A 21,679-nucleotide genomic window follows, 5' to 3' on the forward strand; every position below is an offset into this window, starting at 1 on the left:
GATGTGGACATTTTTTTTTTATTGACTGGATAAAACGTTGAGGTGGGGGAAAGAAAATTAAAAACTGCATTAAAATCGTATGTTTTGGCAACATAAACATCATTTTCACACCAATGTGACAAAAATAAAATGAGGCGATCAGGGAAAACAAATCAAAGCTCAAATCATTAAAGTGCAAAACACAATGAGTGACGGAATGTCTTTTACAAACAGAGCTGTCTGACAATTAGTCTCGTAAATATTTAGGCTTTCTATATAATTTATGACATTTACTGTAATTTTACATTTGGATGACACAGGTTCTCAGTACGATCTCGGCACACAGCCACATGCTGTTTATGGACAAACACAGATTTGCATATATGTGAGAACTTGTAAGGACCTTGCATTGGAATGATGAGACAGTGGACATGCACAGAGCTGAGGAGTTACTGCTCTAGCTTGCATCTCACTGTGTAGAGACAATGAAAATGGAAATATGAAGAATTCTATGCAGAGTTTAGTGGATTTGTTACAGCAGCAGCTCTTCTGCTTGAGGAATGTAAAAGGCACAACACGTCGACCAAAATGCATCGGCCATCACCTTTTTAATTTATCTGCATTCATATGCAGAAAGCTGTTAATAGAGATTACCCAAAATGGCGGCTAGACAAAAACACCTACAAAAATATCGCTGACTAATGGACTGTCTACACAAAAAGCCCCAAACTATTGGCCGTTGCCCCCAGAGGCTGATTCGTCATCAGACGATAGCCGATGGGCTGTGAGAATACAGATTCAACAGAATTATTCACCACATATGGCTGCAGAGGGCGCTGTTGCTAGTAAAAGTAAAAGTAAAAGTTACTGTACATAGAATGGCTTTAACATTTGGAGTCTAAGGCAGGTCAGAGTCTGTGTGTTTAAGATACTAAAGTTGCATTAAAATAAAAAATAATTTGACTTATGTGTAAAAAAAAAAAGGATAAAGAGGGGAATATTTAAGTATGAATATGAGTGTGTTCACTTTTGTAACAAACAAAGAGCACAGACTGGCAGTGATGCAGACTTATCCATCGATCTGACGCAGGATGGAACTGGACATTCAGCAGTTGCCAAAGACAGTGTTGAGCTGCTGGGTGACCCTGATGAAGGTGGTCCTGCGGCTCAGCTCCTTTAGCTTGGCCGCCCCAACATAGGTGCAGGTGGAGCGAACCCCGCCAAGGATGTCTCGTATCGTCACGTCCACCGGACCTTTGTAAGTAACTTCCACCGTCTTCCCCTCTGACGCCCTGGATGGGAAGAAAAACAGAATACTAGCGTTACCCTCAGGTTTAGTGATCAATACTGACAGGAAATCATCAGGAGGACCAACAGATTGTTCCCTTGTATACCACAATAATGGTGACTCTGACCTGTACTCGGCCACACCACCTGCATGCTTCTTCATCGCTGTGTCGGAGCTCATTCCATAGAACAGCTTGTATTTCGTGCCGTTTTTCTCAATGACCTCGCCCCCACTCTCAGAGTGTCCCGCCAGCATACCCCCCAGCATCACAAAGTCTGCTCCAGCACCTGAGGGGCACATTTAACGAGTCACACAAACAGTGAGAGGTCCGTTTTAACAGGAATAATTCTTAGCATTGGATGGAATACGCTATCAGATTGAAAAAACTACTACTAACCAAAAGCCTTTGAGACATCTCCTGGACAAGTACATCCCCCGTCCTGTGTACGAGAGACGAGAGGAGCAAATATTCATATTGTGTACAGAGATGTTGAGAGTGCTATGAAACTTCTCATCCAACTCGGATTTTAAACATGTCAAATGATTCCTTTGACATTAATTCTGCACCTGATTGCATTATTGAGATATTATTATAGATGAGAGTCGCTTACAGAGATTATGTGACCGCCCAGTCCGTGAGCTGCATCTGCACACTCTATCACGGCACTTAGCTGGGGGTAACCCACCCCTGTCTTCTTGCGGGTGGTGCAAACAGAACCTGTAGAGGAAGACAGAGGCAAGATGATGTTTAAACAGGAAACAGGTCTGTGCCAAATGAATAGTTGTTGCTGCACAGCATATATATTTCCAGAGAGAAGGTATGTGATAGTTTGCAGGTTATGTATTTTCAAATACAATTAAAACGTGTTCTTAAACCTGGTGTGATACATTTACAAATTAATGTTGAAGTGCCAAAAGTCATTGCTGTTTTTGAGTTAAGATATAGTGACAGACTATTGTGATAACCTCCGGGTTTGTTAAAAAAAATTCTATATTAACATCTGTTCAAGGAAACGAAATGATAATGTTCCCTCTTGACGTGGAAATGTGTGTAAAAAGCTGTGATCACCTGGTCCAATGCCTACTTTGATGATGTCAGCCCCGGCCAGGATCAGCTCCTCCACCATTTCTCCAGTCACCACATTTCCTGCCTGAGCAAAATAAAAATAAAATAAAAAAAAGTTGTTCAACATCTGTTCCTTTTTCCCAACCACGCTGTCTTTTAAAAGGTATCAAACAGAAATCTACTGACCATAATAGTGTGTGTCTGGAACTTTTGCCTGACTTCTTTGACGAAGTGGACAAAGTGTTCAGAGTAGCCGTTCGCCACGTCAACGCAGATGTACCGCAGCTTGGGCACTGCCTCCAAGATGGAGGAGATCCTCTCAAAGTCACCGTCGCCGGTCCCTGAGCTGACTGCCACACTCTGGGAGGGTGAACAGAAAAGACAGAAAGAGAGAAGTGTCACCAACACGACCATTCATATAAACTCCCCCAAAATAAAGGCCTACGTCACAATAAACACTTTGAATACCTCCACACACTCGGGATGCTTCGCTGCAAACTCCTGCCAGTCGTCCACAGAGTAATGTTTGTGAATCGTGGTGAAGAGAGTGAACTGGAGGAGCAGACAAGGAACGACACATCAATTAAGATATGTTCGCAGTGAAATATTGAAGCAATCAGTCACATCAGTTGTGTAGATGGTGCAATGACATCTAAATGCCACTGGGGGCACCATAAGTGATTTGTATACGACAGCCCGTGTCACGCAAAGCCGACCTGGTGCAGGGCCAGGGCCATCTCAAAGGTCCCCACAGTGTCCATGTTGGCAGCGATGATAGGGATCCCTCTGTAGCTGCCCTTGGAGTTCCTGAAGGAGAAGGTCCTCATCAGGTCCACCTGAAATAAACAACAAGACTTTAGCGTGCCTGATATTTACATCACCATACCACCAGGGGACTCTAACTCGTACAAGCTCAGTCTCCAGTGCAAGGAACAGTTTTCTTCAGTTAAGGTGATGTTAGGCTGAATTTGAAAGTGTCCCACTATTGCCTTTTAAAATGAAGTCATTCTTCCCTGTCTCCAAAAATAAATGGCTCCAGTTTCATCTCTTTTGAAGAGCACAGTGAAGATCAAAGTACTTGTGACTCAACAGGGTTTAGAGAAACTTGTCCACGTGTTAATCTTCAGTCAGACTTCTGTAATGATTACTTTACAGGTCTCTCTCAGTGAATTGTTTACATTTCTGATCTTCTGCTATGTCATGAAAATATGAAAGGACAACAATATGTCTTTGTTTTTTGAACAGCTCTGAAACGCCAGTGAGGGTCTGTGGTTCCTCATGTGGGATTCAGGAAATGGAAACATCTGCGTCTGGGTCAGTCGGGGTTTTCACGCCCTGCTTGTACCCACCTCGCTCCGGGACTTGAGCGTGCTTCTCTTCGGACGGAGGAGCACATCCTTGAAGTCCAGCTTGATGTCGTTCTCAATGCGAGGCATCTCTGAAGCAGCGAGAGGGAGTCGACGAAGAACGGGGGGAGTGGAGCAGTTGGACTTGGGATGTGAACCTGTGAGGAACAAGAAAAAAGATGGAGGTCAGAGGTCAGGAGGACTTTTGGGGGTGGTGTGTCACCTTCTTTTACCTCCCTTCACTCTCTCTCTCTCTCTCTCTCTCTCTCTCACTCTCACACACTCACTGATCAAAGGACACAAGCAGGCACAATGACGTGGAAAATGACCCAATAAAGGCGAGTATCCATTTTGTAACTACTGCAGCTGTAATAACTACTTTATAGTGATTTAATAAAAAACACCTTTAGCTAACTGGAGGTTCAATAAGGCTGCGTACACGCTACTGGAAATGCTACTGCTAATGCTATTTACACTGAACCACGCAGGCTTCTTCAGCCCTGATGTCAAAACTCAAGGTTACAGGAGTCAACGTTCAGCCCACGCGTGACCTTGACGCTACCATTAGCTGCTAATTAGCCGCATAGGTAAAGTAGTTCGTATATTTAGCTGAACAAAGTGTTTACCTTTAGAAAAAGTGACGTTAGTGTGTGTGTGTGCGCCGCCGCCTCCTCTCCTGTCCTGTGGGGGGAAGCTTTAAGGGGGCGGACACCTGCTGACAGCCGCCTTGTAGTTTCTAAAGCGCCTCAGCCCGTCGACGCCGCGAGGCTAAAAACTACAAACTCTACTTTACACCACGTCGTGCTGATGCCGTGATAATTTGATTACAACCACAACGTCCACGCTAACGTAAGAATAAATGTCGACGCCGCTGTTTTTGCGTGTTTATGACGCCAAACAACGACGTCATAACCCGAAGCGGAACCTTTGTCACACGGAAGGGTTTGCGACGGGATCCACTGAGGAGGAACACAGGAAACACCCGTTGAAGATCGAGTCTCTTCATTCTTCGCTTGGTTAAATCGTAGATTCGTTGAACTCGTAGTCAAACCGCCCCAGTGGATCTGATAAGAGCGAGACAACAGCGATGCTGATCAAAGTGAAGGTACGACACAGCGTTAGCAGCATTAGCAGCTAGCCTGTCATGTCTAACACTGAGCCCCTGGATTGTGCTCGTGAACAAACTAATGTATTTGAATGTATTTCCACCGCAGACGCTCACGGGGAAGGAGATAGAGATCGACATAGAGCCCACAGACAAGGTGCACGTGGATCCTTGGCTTCCTCGCGTATTAATACACAGTTAGTTTAGTCGTTCGGAGTACTCACGTGTACTCGTGTCTGTGCAGGTGGAGCGGATCAAAGAGAGGGTGGAGGAGAAGGAAGGGATTCCCCCCCAACAGCAGAGGCTGATCTACAGTGGGAAACAGATGTAAGATGGATGACACATCTCACTTTATTATCAAAATCAGTGGTAATTGTGTATGTAAAGATGTTATTAATGATAGCAACAACAATTCATATAATAATAACAATAGTTGTTGTAGAGAGAGAGGGAGAGAGAGAGAGAGAGAGAGAGAAAACAAAGTTCGTGACACGTAATAAGAAATAGAAAAAAGAAGATGCATGTCTTTATATTAATAGGAATCCATTCATCTTGGAAATACCTAAACTGGCTGCAGAGTGCAAGCTTTAAGGCGACACATGTTTCTTTATATCCACAAAGCTCACATAAAACATAAAATGTTGCCATTTATTTCTGGCTATTCCAAAACGATGATCCCTTCCGTCACTGTCAAAATAATGTTCAGTTTGCCTTAAAGAAGTATTTCTGCTGTCTCACGTCCCTGCATCCTTTCTCCTGTCTTTCCTCAGGAACGATGAGAAAACAGCGGCAGACTATAAGATCCAGGGAGGCTCTGTTCTCCACTTGGTCCTTGCGCTGCGAGGAGGACAGGCGCTCCACTCTCCCAGAAGCCTCCACACCAAGCCTGCATTGTAGCCATCACTTTGAACCCTGCCTTAGCTTTTGCAATGCCTACACTGAGAGGATACACTGAAGACACAAAGCCGGGGGGTCAGAGAGTCACCTGGTGGCACTGGGGGCAACACAGCGCCAGTATATGAAGTTCTGTTTGTGGTCGCCCCTTCCCTTCAGTCAGAAATGCGTTGGCTGCAAATGTTTCACTCGCTGTTCTAGCGAGACACTCTATTTTAAAGCGAGGCCGGCAGAAAAAAAACTTCAAAATTAAACAAGCTGTGGAGTAGATTCACAACCCAGAGCGTATTTGGCTGCTCTGGAAAACTTGTGGCTTTGTTTTATTTCTACAGAAGCAGGCAAGGCTGGGTTTCCCTGAATATTTACGAAGAGATGAGGCACTCAGTTTTAAATTTGCATCCGCACTGAATCGCAAACATTCATAGATGTCACTCCCCAAACGTGTCTGCTTTTTTTATTCCCTGGGAAATCAGTGAAAAGTTCCAAAAAATGCCTTATCTCATAATGCTGTGGAAATTCGCAGAAAAGTATTCAGCGTTTTTTGCGTAGTGCTGCTGACTCACAAGCTAACAACCAAACGGACAGGGGTGAAAACATAACAGTAGCATAAAGGTGCTGCAGGGAAACCCCCACTTGTATCACAGTCTTCAGAGTGTGACACAAACTAAGGTTTACTTGTTCTGCTTCATAAATTATTTATTCTATTTTCTACAAATTGCCCAAACACATGTAGTGTAATTATCTAAAGCTCCTGTATCAAAAGTAATTTTCTCCTAGGCAGCAACCATGTAGCTCTTTCAGATCGGTGAAGGCTGGTAACGTTATATCTAAAAGAATAGTTTGACGTTTTGGGGAAATACAAAAAAAAAAGTTGACAGATTCATGTGGATTTATTTTAGTTTTTGTGCTGATTTCACACTTTTACTTTTACTCTTGCGAGAAGTTGAGGAGTTTGCCAAATAGGGTTCTGTCTGACAGCGGCTTCAGATGCTGCTCCGTTGTTCAGAGAGCAACGCTGACCTTTGGGATTGTTTTTGTGTTTGCTCCTCCCCTCGTACACAACTGTGTGAAGCTGGCCTATGCTGTGGATGTGAGTAGAATAAAATGGTTTTAATGCTAAAAAACGCCTCACGATTGCCATTCTGTGTTGAACAAAGGAGACAGAGAATTCTCGCTCACGTGTGTATATTTTTGAAATTCTTTTCACACAAACACACACACCACCAATATGTACATTTACAGTTTGAACACAGTATGTAGACATGCGTTGGAGACGTATCTCGGTACGGTAAGTCGACTGCAAACGGCCTGAGGCAACGTTAATCACAGACCAGTGTGAACACAATGATTTTGGATTAAACCCTTCTCCTCAGGCGTCGTGTGGTAGTGGGATGATGCATTGCTGAAGAGAGACAGAATACATATTGCCTGATACAACAGGAAACATATTTCCTCCACTTTGAAGGACTGGTTTGGTCTGAATTAAAGCAAAACATGGACGTTGCAGCAAAAGAAAGTCCGACACGAGTCAAAGACTCCAGCACTGTTGTGATGCAGGATATGGCACAGAGTTGCAGCATTTGATTTCTGAGGTGGAGGCAGTTCCGGGCCTCATTTATGCACAGTCAGGGTCTGGCTAAGACTTGGAGTGAAATTTAGCAAATTGAATGTCCTCTCATTATTTAAAGCAGTACAGAATTTAATCACATTATCTCTCATGATTTGACAGTTGGATTCAGATAAAGACAGGGAGCATTTACTTAAATATAAATGAGGCCCTGAATTACAAATTCAAACATTAGTCAGTGGTTTTTATTTACTTAGACAAAAATACAGACTGTCATGAAATCTGTGCATACTGTAATTACACAATAACCGTACAGGCACAGAACACAATCATTGTAGTTGTAGAGACATCCGAGACACCCTGTTCCCCTCAAGAGTTTAATAAGAGCAACCTTTACAGTACTGGCCAAACTTTAATGATGCTTGTTGTAGTTAGTGAACGTCTGAGTGTGTTCGTCTGTTCTTCTGAGTGGATTAGCTGAAGGATCGAGCACCAGTACAAACATTTAGCATGAACAGACTGGAGTACAAGAAGCGACGAGTCGGCTCTGTGGAGATTTGGCAGTGGCGATGCCCTGAGACACTAACAGTTTATAGAAAGACTGCAGACGTTAAGTTATATAATGTGTGAAAGAGTGTTGTTACAATAATATGCAGCGTAAGTATAGATACTCTAACCAGACGACAGACTGGGGTCAGTCCGGGGTGGCATGTTCAGTTCTTACTGGTGCCTGTGCTCACATGGCGGGACATGATCATTTCTAGTGAACTGCACCAATCAAACAATATTATCTTTTTATGTAAAGCTCTTTTTTTTTCCTTATCTACACCCTAAATAAAGCACAAAATAATATCTAAACACATCTACGTGTTGAACTACAGAAATACTTGAAAGACAATCAATGCCTTTAAAAAAAAAAAAAAAACAGTTTTCACACGGGCATTCACATGTGTCGGTGTAGGGAATTGCACATAAACAATGCAAATGGTGGTGAAAGGTAATGTGAGTATCCTAGTCGCCTACGTCCTAAAGTGTTAATGGGTTAATTCTCTGCGTAGTGTCCATGCGAGACCTCGAAACTCCTTTTCTGTTGCTAAGCGTGAGGATTAACCACCTCTCTACAGTCAAAACTGCTACAATGGCACCCAAGTACAGAATACATCCTAATTAAGGCAATTAACAAGAATTGTGCATCGTTAACCTGCACACTTACCCACGCAAAACACAGATCCCACATCAGCCTTCTGGTGTACAAAGCTTTGCAGGTTCAAGAGTAAAAAATAGGCCCATTTGAATATGATGCTGAATTAAACAAAAAAAATAGAGAGAAATATCAACAAAACTAAAATTACCATATTAAAACTAAAATAACATCAGAGGCAAATGATATCGACAATTGTCACAATTACAAAAAAAAAGAAAGAAAAGAAGAGACATTTTGGAATCACAGTCACGTTAAAAAACAAACACAACAGCACTCGCGCCGACATTGAAATGATTTGATCTGGATCTGATTTTCTGCCTCGACGACCAGAATGCAGCTTTGGTGTGTTGAGCGGACGACGAAGCAAACTTTACAATGTGGCAACAAAAAAACAAAAAGAGAAATAAAGGTGTTTGCACAGGCGTCACAGTCTTTTTGATAGTAAAAAACAAAATAAATAAAAAATGTTGCTCTTACAGTAGGAGTGTGCAGAGTGTGTGGCGGGGAAGAGGGGGGGATGATGATGATGATGATGATGATGATGAGGAGGATGATGATGATGATTAAGAGTAAATTGTCTCAGTGTGTACTGAGAAGTTGGAAGGTGCTAACCTTTCTTTATTGCACTTTAAAAAGACCCAAGATAGAAAAGTTTGAGGTGATTCTAAAACATCTCACACAATATTTGGCAAAAGAAATGATCGATCAATACGCTTCTGAAAACCAAATAGGAAATCTTAAAGGCAATGTGTGTGTGTGTGTGGGGGGGGGGGGGCACAGGTGTCGATCAGTAAATCCACTACAAACTGGGATGTACTGCATGTTTGCATGTGTCTCTGTGTGAGTGTGCTCCCACATGTGCGTCTGTTTTTCACTTGTTTGCTTGCAGGGGGGGGAGGCGGGGGGATTCTAGCAGTCCGCTGACTTGTGGTTGTCGCCGTCGTCCTTGGACAGAGGAGACATGGCTTCCTTCATTTCCTCTCCGTCCTCTCCGCTGCTGCTGCTGCTGCTGGTGACGGCCGGATACACGACCACACAAAACTTCTGGCCCAGGTATGTCATCTTGTCTGGAAGGGAACGATAAAAAAAACGGTTTAGGACGGGGGCAGTAATGAGCTCTCAAGTAATAACAGCACGTGTGTGGGAAGAATTAGTTATCGCTTTGGATGTTAGACAGATGGATGGAAGGATGGATAGATAGATAGATAGATAGATGGATGGAACTTGGTCATAACTTACCAACGAAGCGATTAAAGCACTGTGGCTTTTTGTCCCAGTAGACTCCCAGGAAATAGACGGGCACGCCGGTCAGCATGATGGCGAGGCCGATGCCGCACACCAAGGGCTCGGAGTAGAGGGAGAAGATGAGCAGGAAGGCCCAGAAGATGAGGTAAATGACCGGCCATATCAGGCTGATCTGGTGGACGGGAACAAAGTAACACGGTCAAATCTGACATCGTAGATATTCTTGTTTCAATTCGATAAACTCTTCTTCAATTACACCTGAATGCAAAATACTGTAAAGCACATGAACAGACCTTGATTGGCCGGTGCATGTTGGGCTGTGTGAAGCGCAGGACAATCTGCCCGGCGACTGTGACTCCATAGAAGAGGTAGTTGATGAAGCCCACGTAGTTGATGAGGGTGTACATGTCACTGGTGCACAGCATAAGTAGAGTGGACAGGCACTGGGGGGGTAAGAGGGGGTGGTTTAATGTTTTTTTCCAGTCCAGGTCACGTTATAAGAAGAGAGTGAGTCTGAAGGAGAAGATACTCACGGTGAAGAGCAGAGCAGGGATGGGAGTGCAGCGTTTCACGTGAATCATGGCCAGCAGACTGGGGAGGTGGCCCTCTCTGGCTCCGGCAAAGAACAACCTGTGAGAGTGGTGAGAGAAATCAAAGAATCACACTTACGATCGACAACCTGCTTATCTGAGTTAGCTAAATCTGAGTTATTCTGTTCTCAGGAGGAAGAAACACAGATTCTAGGATTGTCTACAAACCTTGAAGATGTAAAGAGGGAACCGTTGACTCCCCCGAAGGTGGAGAGAGCCACAGAAATGGGCATGATCCACGACATGACTCCCAGTAGCTTCTCACCAAACGTCTGCGATGGAGGATGAAGGTTAGAGGATGGATGAGACACTCGCTCATGCTGCTGATCTCAACCTGTTTTTTTATCATGTTCATCACCATAAAGCAACTAGTCCTGTATAAAAGATTGACTTGCATTGACCAACGGGGACCACTAGGGGTCAACAGAGTCTTTCTACTATCAGTGTGCGTTTGAATGAAATCGCCAGGACCACCCTGCATCACAATCACAGCCACTCACCACGGCAACGGCGTTTGAGGCGAGCAGCTCCTGAGGACTCATGGCCGTGACATAGGCGATGTTGGCGAAGACGTAAACGAAGGTCACGAGGGGGATGGAGATGAAGATGGCGCGGGGCAGGTTCCTGCAACGAGACAATTCAAAAAAAGAAAGAAAACTTGAGTTGACAGAATCTGGAGAGAAGGAGGGAAGGGTGGATTTGAAGCAGGAAATTAAAAGTGGTACTTTAGGTAGAGGTGTATTAACGGATACCAAAGTTATTAAAGAAAGGTAAGATTGTAAAAAAGATAGATATTGCGGAGGAAATTAAAAGACAAACCGTTTCATACACCGAGACATTAGTGGAGGTCAGAGGCCGGACAGGAGGAATGACAGTGAGGGTTTCTTTCATGCTAAGTTAAATAAATTTCAGAGAGCTTTAACAAAACGGATCAGGGATTAAACCGGGAGGCTTAGCCGGTATGCGACGGCTAATCACTGCAATGGCGACAAGCAGCTTTTAAACCTGCCATTTTCCAGTGGCAGTGACCCATTTAGTAGTTGTTTTCTGAACTCAATATTTCTTTATATGGACGAGGCAGAGCAAAGGGTCTTACACGTAGGGGTCCACCAGCTCCTCCGTGACGTAGTTGAGGAAGTTCCAGCCCCCGTAGGCGAAGGAGCCTTGTAGAAAGGCTAAGGCTATCAAACCCACGTCGTACTCCTGGAAGGGCTCGAAGGCGTTGGCTGGCTCCAACCAGTAGTAATCTCCTGCAGATCGTGTGAGAGAAGAGAATATTTATTCCATTAAAACTCCATTATTCTGGTTTTCCTTAACGTGAATGACAGTGCCTGACTAAGAATGATGAACCCTCTGGTTTGGGGGGTAAACGGACGGATTTCCACTTGGCCACCTGAGCGGAATCCAGCTGATATGCATCATTTAATGCGATCAGTGTGTAAAAGAAGTTGCAAAAGTCGTTCTGCCAAATCCCTGTGAAGTGATTTCCACTGTGATCTCCTGTGAACGCAATTTCTATAAAAGATTTGACTTCACTGAGACGTTATCAAGTCCTCTGTTTGGGACTAAATGTCCAAATCATACGAGATCTTTAGAAATCTTTCCTTAAATCCCTTCAAGCAGGGAGCATGAAAATATGTCGACTCTGCTCTTTCACATATGAACCCAAATCTCCCGGTCGAATCAGCCTCTGGACTCTTCATTACCTTCAAACACAGAAATCCCTTCTTGTGTTATTACAGGGGCCTATAGTCATTGTGGCCCCTGAAATAACTGGCCCTCAGCCATGTTTGAATTGCAAACCCCCTACTGGCATGCGGATATTAGCGATGTGAGTTTTAACCCGAAAAAGGGGCCCGAGCAACTTGCTGACCCCGGTGGCGTCTGCAGGGAGTCTATACTGTCTGAGGACGTCCCCAGTGACCGCAAGAGTGTGTGTGTGTGTGTGTGTGTCTGTGGAATGCACCGTATAGACACATGCATTCATGGATGCACAGATGGCATGAGCCAGCTTACCCTTGCAGATCTGCACGATGCCCATGATGATGATGAGGGCGAGGGCCAGCAGCTTGCCGGCGGTGAACATGTCCTGCACCCTGGTCGCCCATCTCACACTGGAGCAGTTCACCCACGTCAGCAACACTAAACAGACCAACAAAAAAATAAATAAACAATAAATAAAACACAATAAATACACATCAAATACATGGTTAGGTTTTCTTTTTTTGGGGGGGGCGGGGGGGGGGGGGGTGCCATTCAAATCCCAACACAGACAAAGTTAATGGATTTGATCTATACTGCTGGGTCCTGCAGGCCAGTGGGTTCAGGCCGACAGGGTGCCATTAGAAACGGGGCCCGTTTGACTGTGTGGGATTAAGATCATCACGTTAAATAACTCTGGAGCTGAGCTGCCACGGCAGGGAACAAACAGCAGATGCACATGAACAGACACGCGTGGCCCTTCTGCCCTGAGACAAACACGTAGTAGATGAAGGTTTTCAGACGGCGTGGAGGAGCTGACGGTGTTTTAAACTGAGCGAGTGGAAAAGTTAGGACTTAAACTGCCCGACAAACAAAGTTAATAACGGCAGCCGACAGGAAGAAGAGCTGCAGAGACAGCTTTCTCCACGAAAAAACAGGAAATGAAAGATTCTACACACACAATTCAGCTCATGACTTGATTTTTTGCACTGTATACACACGGGCGCAATAAACTCCCCCTGAATGACCCACTAAATACATCTGAAACCTCTTAATTCTTCAGTAAACAGAGTCGTTCTAGGAACCGCATGATCTTTTTTTGCGTCGAGTAAACACCTGAGGATACATTCTCCAAACCAGGGCGCCGCTCAGCTGTCGGTAAGCTGAGTATACAGAACAGGACGTGTTATGTGTGCGTGGACATTTGCTGAATCATGTGTGAGCCGGCTGGAAGATGTGACAGAGTTATGATCTCGTACTTGGCTCCTTATAGACGGACCCCGGGGACAAACCCACCCCTCCGTGTGTTTTTGAAACGATACACCTTGGAAAACCTTTTTCCGCCCTCCGGATTGAAATGAGCAGACTTATCTTCGGCGTCTGGTTTTTTGTTCGGTCTGGCTGCGGCTGGATTTGAAGGTCAATAAGTCATGTGATATCCCCGAGCGCTCTAATACTATATTCAGCACAGAAAAAGTCTGAACATCGGAGCAGATAAACACATACCGGAGCCCACAAACAACAAGGATGATCAGTGTGGAAGGGAAAAACAACCTCTCACCCACTCCCAACACATCTGCAAACAACCCCCCCCCCCCCCACACTCTGCAACAACTTGTTTTCCCCTGAAAGCTGCCTGACAACATCTGTCTAATGGACTCAAGATGAGGGGCGACATCACTCAGCCGGCTCAGCCAATCAAAATCAGTTAAACTAAGGACAAACCAGAATCGAGCAGAGCCTGTCACAACTAATCACATTTTTGCTTCAAGACGCTGGTGGAAGTGGGTCAAGAGCGACAGGTAAATGTAGGTCAGAGACTCTAATCCAAACAAAAACACTGAAACTATTCAGAGCGGTGCCAAGGTTTACAATCCTTCTGCCAGAGAGGTTTTCACTCTGTTCGCTGACATGTATCTAAAAGAAAAACAGCAAAAGAAGAGCCGATAAACTGAGGACATTAATGTCTTTGGGGTGATCAATAAGTGGATCTTTATTCCTTTGAATTTCTAGAATTCAAAAAAAAAAATACAGTGACGACTGTGAGATTCGCCCCAGGGACGTGCTGAAGTGTGGATGTGTGAGTCGATGGCAGCTCCAGTTCCTCCAGTTCTACCAGCTTGCTTGTACCAATTTGCTACTGAGCGCTCAACTGTTTGGGGATTTCTCTACGTCATGACATTTAAATCAAAATGAAAACGTTAAAAACATCTAATAAAGAGTGGGTGGCTCCTCGCTTCATTTTCAAATCTATGCAGAAACCAAACCCTGAAACAGAGATGTCCCCTATGTCCTAAGACAAGGCTGCTTCATCCCCTCTGTCCCAAACACGCACTTTAACGACAGAAGTGTTGGACATTCCTGTAGCAGTGGTTTGCAGTTTGCAGACATTAAAGAAGTTTTCCCTGTCGCTTCTAAACGGGCAAAACTCATTCAGCTGTGATTTAAAAGAGAATAAAGGAGTTTTTGTTCCATTACAGTCGCACCAATTAGGCCTCAGCTCCCACAGGAAGACAGCGGTAATGGAAGAGAGGGGTGTTTATTTGACAGGTCAGTTTGGGGCATTCGCGGGGACCAGTCGCGTTTCGTAACCAAGCACAGAATTGCTTCACAGTGATGCGACAACACACACACGGGGACAATAAGCACACTCTTCCTCCGCAGCCAGGCCCGTCTCTCTTTCCGTCTGAAGGCCGCCTGCGGTATTTGACCGGTGAGTGTGAACTTCGCCGTACGGATTAAAATCCTCCACCGTCAGCGGCAAACACATCCATTTGTTTTGACACGTTTCCTCCGCTCTAGCTGCTTCTGCCACCTCTTTCAAGAAAATATTTGTCCAGAGACGGTTGAAACTGGATGAACCGAGTCCTGTAATTCAATCTGGGACTGCTTTTAATAACTTGCGTGTTACTAACAGCTTTTCGATGATGAAACCAGCAGATTGAAGCTGCTGCAGCAAAACATCAGATCTGCTGTGTGCAGTATCTGAGACACTTTTTCCATTTTGTCCTGACTGACTTGTAACTGTCAGCACAGATTCTCTCTTATTATAGCTGAGGTCTACTGGCAGTTGTTCAACAACATCGTGTCTCAACAAGCAGCCTCTCCGTATTTCTTGAGGCTATTCCTGTTCCTTCAGTGCCGCCTGATCAGAACTGAATCTGCGAGGAGACGCAGCTTTTGCTCGTTTCACCAAAGACAAAAGTGGTTTTAAATTGCAAAATGTTTTATCATATGAGATGTTTCATTTCCAAGTGCAACCATTCCCCCTGTCCGTTTGTTGGCTTGTTTGTTTGTGAACAGGATTACGCAAAAACTACAGGATGGATTTATAAGAAACTGGCAGAAAGATGGAACAGGGATCAAGAAACAACTCATTAAATTCCGGGGTGAATCTGGATAAAGGAGCCGGATCTAGGAAACTTTTAAGATATTTCTCTTTTACCAATTATGTATCTTGATTAAAATAACCACATAGTTAGAGATCTTACATCTGAGTGGTGTGTTTTTCCCTGTGTCATCATCTATATATAACCCTTAGAGAGATATCTGCTGCTTTACTGTGAAACTATAGATCGTTGAACTTCTTTAGGCATCTTAAAAAATACGAAAGTAAAAATAATCTGAGGATTGGATGAGCTGTTCTCAATTTACAGACATATACAACCTGTGAAAAGGATTCAATTACTCCTTAAATGCCACTTTCTTTCCATTTCATTCTATTGCGTCATTGTGTCAGGACACTGAGGTGAAACTGCTGACAAAGCATGTGAAGAATGTCCCTTTAGGGAAATACAGCTGAAGTGAACACTGCTGACTTGACAAAAGTGAGACGGAACAGAGAAGAAGCTCTTGTCGATGCAAGGTGCAAATGTTAAAGATTGTGCTAAATCCCCATAATACAAATTCCTGTCATGATTATAACCTCTCAGGTTTCATTCAAGACCTGTAAGGTATATTCAAATATAATTTTTGCACTTGGTAATAACTTCATTAGTAAACCATGTTCTTGAAGTGAGTTTAAATATGTTTGCAGATTATATTTGAGTTGCTCGATGTTCTGGTTGATGCGTCACGTGTTACTCACGGAGGCAGACGGCAGCCAGCAGACGCAGGCCACTCTCCGGGGGGAAGCAGGTGGGGAACAGCGGCTGCAGGACGTAGTTGGAGAAGGTCAGCGCGATCACAGCCTGGTTGGTCGGGTAGATGACCAGCACGGCGATCCACAGACGCAAGAACCTGGAGCATAAAAAGAACAAAAAGGTTAGCAGGAGGAGGTGAGAGGTTGGGAGTGCGGGGAGGCAGCGGAGAAACCGCAGGGGGTCAGGATCAGACGTGGTGTGTAGGAGAAGCAACAGGTCAGAATAAACAGGGGGAACACATCACAGAGGTACATACGCCATATACATCCTTCCTTCACAGATTCCCATTCAAAGCAGGGTATTATTAGTCGAGGGAGACAAATGCTGGGCCCCTATTGCATTAGCTATACAGCCAAATCTAATATAACGATAATCAATTAATGATACAAGTAATTTTTAAAATTTAAATCCCAAACATATGCTTGTTCCAGTCTCTTTAATGGGCAGATTTGATGCTTTTATTTCCTGGTTTTGGACTTTTAGACAGACTGATTTTAAAAACATTCCATAGTTTGCCCCATTTTTGACCTGTGCAGCTGTTAGCATCTGTTTTTCCCTCCGTCATTTTGCAGAGGGAGGTGTCGGTGCAGAAGAGACGCAGCAGCAGAGACGGAGGGAGATGGGATAGAGCTGAGTGCAGCAGAGGAGCCCAGGGCCTGTTTCCCCCAGAATTCTCCGAAAGCTTAGAGAGGGATCATTACACCTGACTGCGTTAACAGGATTGTGTCTCGCTGGAATGTGTGTGTGTGCGTGTGTGTGTGTGTGCGTGTGTGCGTGTGTGCGAGTGTGCGTGTGTGTGTGTGTGTGTGTGTGTGTTAAGTGTACATATTAACACCCAAAAGTTCAAACGCAGACCGATTGTGACTGAAACCTCTACCTAGACATTATTGTTGTTTTTTTTTTTACTTTGACAGCTCTCAATTTCAAAATAAAATGCACTATTGTTCTACATATTTAGTTTTTTAGTTTATTAAACTATGGATTAATCTAACTAAGAGTCCAAGTAAAGTCATTACTAGCTAAATGCAGGATTGCATGGATTATTTTCGTGATGAATAATTGATTAATCAGTGAGAAAATGGGAAAATTACACATCTTAAGTTTCAAAAGCCCCAATTAATATATTCAAATAGTTTGGGTTTCGAGTGAGTCATATAAAACAAGACTCTCTTGAAACTAGAAAACCAGCAAACGTTTGTTCTACTTCTAAAAACCTGAGTAAAGGACCTTTGATACTTCATATCCCGCTTTCACAAACCTACCGTCGTCTCTAAACATAACAAAGAGCCCCTGTACTTGAAACGCCGTCCAATCGAGAGTACAACTTTACGAGAGCTTCCGCTTTTCTGCGAATCCGGCCTTCGTCCAGCTGCGGCGAGGTGATGTAAGTATTTCCGTCGCGGCAGGTTATTGACTTACGCGCACATGGAAATACGCATACACGGGGGATAAAGGCAACGGGACGGCAAAAAAACAAACACCCCTTGAACACGGTTTATTTATCCTCGACAGCGGGCACAGGGAAGCGGTGACACTTCAAACTGAGCATCCGAACTACAAAGTCCCTGGAGGTACAAGTACATTGATGTGTATTGATAGCTACGGTACAAAGGGACAAAAACAATCATTGGCTGTTTTGTCTGGTGGAATTCCTCTCCCGAAACACCCTGTTTATAACCCTGTGATAGTTTGAAAAAACAATCTGTGTTTACAGTCTGGGCAAAGGCAGAGTGTGTGTGAAATCGACGCCAACAAACGATATTGTTTTGCTCGGAAATTAAACTAGCGTGGTTCCCAAGCATTGACTGCAAGCGGCGTTACACCGTAGAGCCGTCAATTTATGGATGGACGGAAGGTGGATGTAGGTTGAAGGTCATTTTTAGACGAGAACCCCCCCACGTTAACGTCCCTAATCTGTAAGTTACCGCTTGTGAAACGTCTTTCGTCTGTGGGATCATCGAACAAATGAGTCTTTTGGCTCAATATCTCTTTACTTTTTATCTACAAGCTGGAGACCCCCCGCTTTGGATCAAGATGTCTGACCCGCATCAGAAAGCTCATCCACCGGGATAAAGAGAGGAAGACATGTTGGAATGCTCACCTAAATCCTTGTCAAATTTAATTTAATTGTGTGGGAGGCCCCTACGTCTTGAAAACTGGGTGATTCACTCACCAGACTGTACTTTTGACCTCTAGCGTTTAGGAACGTGTTTTTCTTGAACAAATATAAAGCACAAAATATTGAACTCATACGAAATATTAAACATCTCCCCTTCTAATCGCGTATTTTAAAGAAAGTTGTCACATTTTTAAGTTCGCTCTTCTCTCGCAGTTCACAATTTAAAATCAAATCATGTTTTGCAAAAGTATTCTTGAAGTGATGACAGAGAAACTAGATCAGGTGGAAACCCCAGAGAAACCCACCTACTCCAAAAAAAAAAACAACCCCTGCTTCCTTCTTGTTGAATCAATATGTCATGTCCTGTGATGTAGTGAGACTCGAATCACACCCTTAAGGCTCATGTGTAAAAACACCTGAACTCCCCGTTCGCGTGTTTCCACCCACACGCTGACCACATCCACCTCTGTGAATGTGTGGTGTGTGCTCACCCAGCCAGGCCTCCGAAGATGTCCTTCACGTAGGAGTAGTCTCCTCCCGACTTGGGGATGGTGACGCCCAGCTCGGCGTAGCACAGCGCCCCGATGGCGGTGATGACTCCGGTGATGATCCAGACGATCAGGGCCCACGCCCACGGAGCTGGCGTTCTCCAGCACGCCCTTCGGACTGACGAAGATACCCGAGCCGATAATGTTACCTGGTGGAGGGAGGACAGAGAGGAGTCAGGTTACAGCACAAACTGAAAAGGAGATCGGTTTAGACGTCGCAGGAAGTATGACTAGTTCTGGATGAGTCATATCTGAGAAAATAACGTCTGAAATACATGGGAATTTATTAGGCAAAGAATCAAATATATGCTATCCAGTAGCATCATGGGAAGTCTGGTATCTAGGATCTAATATCTTGAAGCTTAGGGAATAAAAACCAGTTTGATCTCCGCATCAATTGAGCAATTGTGACCATTATTTTGAAAACGGTCACCTGGCAAGACCCAGAACTTAGGTGCAAACTGAATTGCTGAACAACCCCTTTATCAGCAGTCACTCTCATTTTCCTTCAGTGGGTTTTAAAGGTTATCAAGACGCTTTTTCCAGTTACAGGACCATGTTTTTGTGTATTTTCAACACGAGAGAGGACTGTGTCGACGGGAAACAGCTGGAAAAAGAGAAAACCGGACAGGAAAAAAGAAGAGAGAGAGAGAGAGAGGAGAGAGAGAGAGAGAGAGAGAGAGAGAGAGAGAGAGAGAAGTGAACGGGGTTGGAAGAGTGATGAAGCAGGCATAGTGGGAACCTGCAAACTGCTGACTTGGCAAAGAAGTTATGAGGAGATGGAGCAAAACAGAAAGCGGGGTGAAGGAGTTCAAAGAGGGATGTGGATGCAGAAGTGAGGCGAGGGTGGTGGTGGTGGTGGTGGTGGGGGGGGGGGGGTATAATAATGCCCTGACATACTCAATGAGCGTCAGAGCTCCTGGCAGTTTACACAGGAGCTGAGAGACCGAGGGTCGGGTTCAGGTCCGACATGAAAGGAACCGCTGCTCTGACAAAGCGGAGGTCATCAGTGCGCTTGAACTCGGCGGCGGGTGATAAAGGAAAAGGCATCGGGGTCAAAGGCTGAAGGTTTTGAATCGTAACGGGCTGATTGGATGACAAGTGGTGTTTTACAGTACAAAAGTCAAAGGTGTGAATGATACCGGAGAGTGAAAAGCATTTGTACATCTGCAAATCATTTGTAGCTGCAGTTAAAATACGACAAAGGCCAATAAATAATTTCTCTCTGTATATGTCCCCACTCTATAACTCGCCAGTATATAGTCAGGCTGCTTTTACATACAAGCGTAGAAGTGCTGATATAATGGGTCACAAATTAAATTTAAAATGCAACTAATGGAGAAGAAAAATGATTTCTCGGTTAAACTGCTGACAGACTCGTGTTCATACTGAGGCCACAACCAGACACTGCTTCATTTTAAGAATCGATAAGCTAAAAATAATGGGAACCACTGAATCAAACCTCTATGAATGCATCGTAAAGCTCAGCAGATTTCAACTCAAGCAAAACCATGTGCTCGACTGCGGCTTGACACATGCAAACATGTTCAACTTTAACAGACTCCACATGCATCATGTGCGAGCGTGCAAGGGCAGCTGCTCACTTATGTACTCCTGCTGCAGGTAAAAGGTAAAAATGTGACAAACAAAACCATCCCCATTTTTATGGTCAGGTCCATGTCGAAGGTCAGGCCCTGACCTTTGACATCTCAGCACTTGTTGCTCTTTTGCCAAGTCGCCGTTGAGCGTCTGCAGAATAACGTTTTAGGACGTTTTCAAAGGCAGGTAAAGGTGAACATGCTGTGGGGAAATGCTGGGTGTGTCCCTGAGTTGACTTTTTACACGAGGTTGTTTTTTAAAGGGAGTGAACAAATGTGCACGCTTGCATGTGTGAGACACTAATGCTGACTTAGGTGGAATCTCGATGTTTCCTGTTCTTGCAGTCGTTTTTTTACATCCTTTTGTCTCCAACCAGGCCAGAGGGGAACATCTTTTTTTTTTTTAAATGTGCTGTTGCTGTATTGGCTCTTGATCCTGATCTGAGAACTTAAAGAAGCAGAGGATAAAAAAGTCTGAACGTCCAGTGTGTCCCCGTCTGTTTCACGTTTCCAAGCTAAATCTCTCTTTTTACAGCCTCTCGTACCACAGGATACTGTGATATCATCCATTGTTGCTGGATTGTCTCACAGAGGAAGAGGCTCGGTCTCAGACATGCTCCCTGAGCACATTTCTGTTCCTCTGGGACTTTGTTTGATGTGACAGCAACAGGCTCCACTTCAGGCTCTTATGGGGGATGTGATCTTTTATAGGATTTGCATTATAAATGTATTCATACTTTTATAGTAGCATTCGTGTGGCATTTTTGTCTTATTTGTCTAAATGTAAATCATCTTTTACACACATTTTCTACATTATTCTCCTCATGACTAACGACTGAATGTCACCACTCGACGAAACGCCAGCTGTGAATATTACCAAGCATGTGGGTGTTTGTTCAGCGTTATGATAAAACCCTAATCTGCCTGTATAAAGCCCTGTAAGAACAGTTCTTATGTTTCCTCTCTGTGTTAATAAATCCCTGTTCAAACAGCCACCGAGCCAAGTCTCGCAAACAGGCTTGAGTACATACATGTGTGAAATTCTCCCATTAACAAGAGGCCAAATCACAAATTCTGATAACGAACTCAAAGCGCCTTTGCATTTTGGATCTAAACAATAAAATCATTTAATCTGCTAGTTAAGGATTTAGGCTTTGCAGCGTAATTCAATTTTACAAGAGGCTACGATTGATGTGAATTGTGGCAATTCTATTACAAAACACACAGCTTGGAGTCCAGCTCAGACGGAGCTTAGCTAATAAAACAGCATTATCAGGGCGGGGACTT

At 44.1% G+C, this 21,679-nt stretch overlaps 3 protein-coding genes and 1 long non-coding RNA gene across 6 annotated transcripts in view; 2 read left to right on the forward strand and 2 right to left on the reverse strand.

Annotated features, from left to right (window-relative positions):
• Positions 1-19,487, reverse strand: gmpr2 (guanosine monophosphate reductase 2). 3 transcript variants are annotated; one of them, XM_034615376.1, is made up of 10 exons: positions 4,306-4,384; positions 3,683-3,837; positions 3,050-3,169; positions 2,802-2,885; positions 2,520-2,693; positions 2,337-2,418; positions 1,879-1,985; positions 1,665-1,707; positions 1,395-1,554; positions 1-1,271 (listed from the first exon to the last, which is right to left on the reverse strand). In XM_034615376.1, the coding sequence occupies exons 2-10, from the start codon at positions 3,767-3,769 to the stop codon at positions 1,085-1,087; spliced, it is 1,044 nt and encodes a 347-aa protein (XP_034471267.1). In that variant the 5' UTR covers positions 3,770-3,837; positions 4,306-4,384; the 3' UTR covers positions 1-1,084. The 3 variants fall into 3 exon arrangements, with proteins under 3 accessions (XP_034471267.1, XP_034471269.1, XP_034471268.1); XM_034615378.1 differs by lacking the exon at positions 4,306-4,384 and adding an exon at positions 19,476-19,487 and having other exon boundaries at positions 3-1,271; positions 3,683-3,786; XM_034615377.1 differs by lacking the exon at positions 4,306-4,384 and adding an exon at positions 5,229-5,238 and having other exon boundaries at positions 3-1,271; positions 3,683-3,786.
• LOC117779308 overlaps positions 3,655-21,679 on the forward strand; it is a 27,856-nt gene continuing 9,831 nt past the window's right edge. The window contains exons 1-2 of the long non-coding RNA XR_004616978.1: positions 3,655-3,789; positions 19,453-19,493. This is a non-coding gene — a long non-coding RNA (uncharacterized LOC117779308). The remainder of the gene's footprint in view (positions 3,790-19,452; positions 19,494-21,679) is intronic.
• nedd8 (NEDD8 ubiquitin like modifier) lies at positions 4,608-5,960 on the forward strand. The gene is made up of 4 exons (XM_034615383.1): positions 4,608-4,784; positions 4,894-4,941; positions 5,029-5,111; positions 5,555-5,960. Exons 1-4 carry the CDS (start codon positions 4,767-4,769, stop codon positions 5,679-5,681), a joined length of 276 nt encoding a protein of 91 aa, XP_034471274.1. The 5' UTR covers positions 4,608-4,766; the 3' UTR covers positions 5,682-5,960.
• The window catches only part of slc7a8a (solute carrier family 7 member 8a), a 14,660-nt gene continuing 2,320 nt past the window's right edge, over positions 9,340-21,679 (reverse strand). The window contains 11 exon segments of the mRNA XM_034615372.1: positions 9,340-9,516; positions 9,689-9,866; positions 9,988-10,137; positions 10,228-10,324; positions 10,453-10,556; positions 10,785-10,908; positions 11,381-11,534; positions 12,301-12,426; positions 16,073-16,224; positions 18,738-18,871; positions 18,873-18,943. Of these exon segments, the coding sequence (XP_034471263.1) occupies positions 9,359-9,516; positions 9,689-9,866; positions 9,988-10,137; positions 10,228-10,324; positions 10,453-10,556; positions 10,785-10,908; positions 11,381-11,534; positions 12,301-12,426; positions 16,073-16,224; positions 18,738-18,871; positions 18,873-18,943 (1,448 nt within the window). The 3' untranslated portion in view covers positions 9,340-9,358.

The sequence above is a fragment of the Hippoglossus hippoglossus genome, chromosome 18 (assembly GCF_009819705.1).
Source record: "Hippoglossus hippoglossus isolate fHipHip1 chromosome 18, fHipHip1.pri, whole genome shotgun sequence".
NCBI lineage: Eukaryota > Metazoa > Chordata > Actinopteri > Pleuronectiformes > Pleuronectidae > Hippoglossus > Hippoglossus hippoglossus.